The sequence below is a fragment of the Lathyrus oleraceus genome, chromosome 3 (genome assembly GCF_024323335.1).
Source record: "Lathyrus oleraceus cultivar Zhongwan6 chromosome 3, CAAS_Psat_ZW6_1.0, whole genome shotgun sequence".
Lineage (NCBI taxonomy): Eukaryota > Viridiplantae > Streptophyta > Magnoliopsida > Fabales > Fabaceae > Lathyrus > Lathyrus oleraceus.
The window spans coordinates 462,538,987-462,541,300 of NC_066581.1; the positions used below are offsets into that span (position 1 = coordinate 462,538,987).

A 2,314-nucleotide genomic window follows, 5' to 3' on the forward strand; every position below is an offset into this window, starting at 1 on the left:
TTATTGTTTTTCCTCTGATGTTTTTTATGCTTTCTGATCTATGTTTTCCTTGCTGCCTATATGTACCTATTTTTCTCTTATATATATGAATATCCATTTCCTGCTTATGTTTCTATCTTTTTGATTATGACAAAAACGGGGAGAACTAAAAGAGCTCTGATGAAAACATATATCTAAAACCTCTCAAGGCACTACGAAAATTATAAAATCTTAATGACTTATGACAACTAGAGTTATGCGGGATAATAGCGAAGGTACAAAACCAACTCCATACAAGGAAGGTCCAGTAAGAACTTCTATTAAATATGATGATCTAACTCAGGGGGAGTCCATTCCCTTTATCTATTTCTGAGATATTACATATTCTTTCATCATTACTCTGACTTGTTTTGTCATCACCAAAAAGGGGGAGATTGTAAGAACAAACTTAGTTCTACAATGTATCTCTAAGATTTTGATGATAATAAAGGATGAAACAAAAATGGTACCCTAACGAAAATTTTCTAAGTGGGCATGACTCTGATCAAAATAATCAGATAGACAATCATTAGATACAGAATCAAGTGCTAAAATGCTACTCAGATGATACGTAACCAAAAGCTCTGACTCTGATCCAACGCAGGCGCTAGCAAAACTAATGAAGGCAGACACTCTGAAGAAGAAGAATGACTCTAGACTCTGAAGACGTACGCTCTGAAAAAGTCAATTAAAGAGAAACTCTGAAGACAGTCAGAAACAAGCATCCTCTAAAGCCGCAAATTGTTAAACAAAGACTCCGACTAAGATCCGTTGTTTCAAGAAAGCTTAACATTAAAGAAACCTACTTATGGAAAGAAACTATTTTTAGAAGGAAGTTAAGGCGCTCCAAAAACTGCTTTGGAAAGAACACGAAGATTAATGACTTTAATCATTATTCAATGCCCAAGATCCTAACATAAACATCACCCAACGGACTTCCCACCCTCCTATAAAAAGGGTGGAAGCTTCCCTAAGAAGATACTTGAAACACACGAGAATACAATACTTCCATCACTCTTTATTCTCTCACGAGCTGCTGCTATAACATATTTCCTCAAGTGACTTTGTGAAGTCTGATTACTTGAGAGGGCTAAGGGATTATTTTCTCTCTTACACGGTTGTTTGTGTAATATTTCAATATTAGTGGATTAAGTCCTTTTTGAAGGCGAAATCACCTTGGCCGGGTGGACTGGAGTGGCTTTGAATTTCAAGCGAACCAGTAAAAAATTATGTGTTGAATTCATTTTTATTTTGCGCGTGTCTAAGTTCTCAAAATTTTTTATTTACCTAAAACAATTCAAACTCCCGTTCTTGTTTTTTCTCTACCTTCAGTGTTGTTATCACTTCTCCAACTGGTTTCCACCTTACATTTACCACCAGATTATGTTTTGACTATACTAATAATATGGCAGAATATGAAGCATGTATCTACGGTTTGGAGGCATCCATCGACTTAAGAATCAAGGTTCTTGAGGTGTACGATGATTCAGCTCTGGTAATAAGTCAGGTAAAATGTGATTGGGAGACTCGGGATAGCAAGTTAATACCCTATAAAGACCATATCAGAAAACTGGTACCCTACTTTGATGAAATCTCTTTTCATCATATTCCCAGGGAAGAAAATCAGTTAGCAGATGCTCTAGCCACACTAGCATCTATGTTCAAATTCAAATGGAAGAATGAAGCACCGACCATCCATATTTACCACTTAGATGAACCAACATATTGTCTAGCTATCGAGGATGATCCTGATAATAAGCCCTGGTTCTATGACATAAAGACATTTCTGGAGAAACAACAGTATCCCGAGGGTATACCTATTACTGATAAGAAGGCTCTGAGAAGACTCTTTTCCAACTTTTTCCTAAGCGGTGATGTGTTATACAAGCAAAATTATGATTCTTTACTGCTTAGATGCATGGATAGACACGAAGCAAGTATGATCATAAAACCCATACATGAAGGCTGCGAGGGTGTACATGTGAAGGTCTTGTTGTGGCCAAGAAGATTCATCGGGATGGGTATTACTGGACGATGATGGAGGTTGACTGTTACAACTTTGTTAGAAGATATCACAAATGTCAGATATATGGTGACAAGATCTCTGTGCCACCGACTCCGTTGATTTTTATTGCGTCTCCATGGCCTTTTTCTATGTGGAGTATTTATATGATTGGGATGAAGAGCCTAAAGCTTCCAACGATCATCACTTCATCCTGGTTGCCATTGATTACTTCATGAAATGGGTCGAAGTTGCTTCATACGCCAATGTAACTCGACAGGTGGTTACTCGGTT

At 37.3% G+C, this 2,314-nt stretch overlaps 1 protein-coding gene across 1 annotated transcript; it reads left to right on the forward strand.

The window, feature by feature from the left end:
- Positions 1–1,423: 1,423 nt before the first annotated feature.
- Positions 1,424–2,056, forward strand: LOC127131666 (uncharacterized). Its single transcript, XM_051060580.1, has one exon. The coding sequence runs from the start codon at positions 1,424–1,426 to the stop codon at positions 2,054–2,056; it is 633 nt and encodes a 210-aa protein (XP_050916537.1).
- Positions 2,057–2,314: the final 258 nt, after the last annotated feature.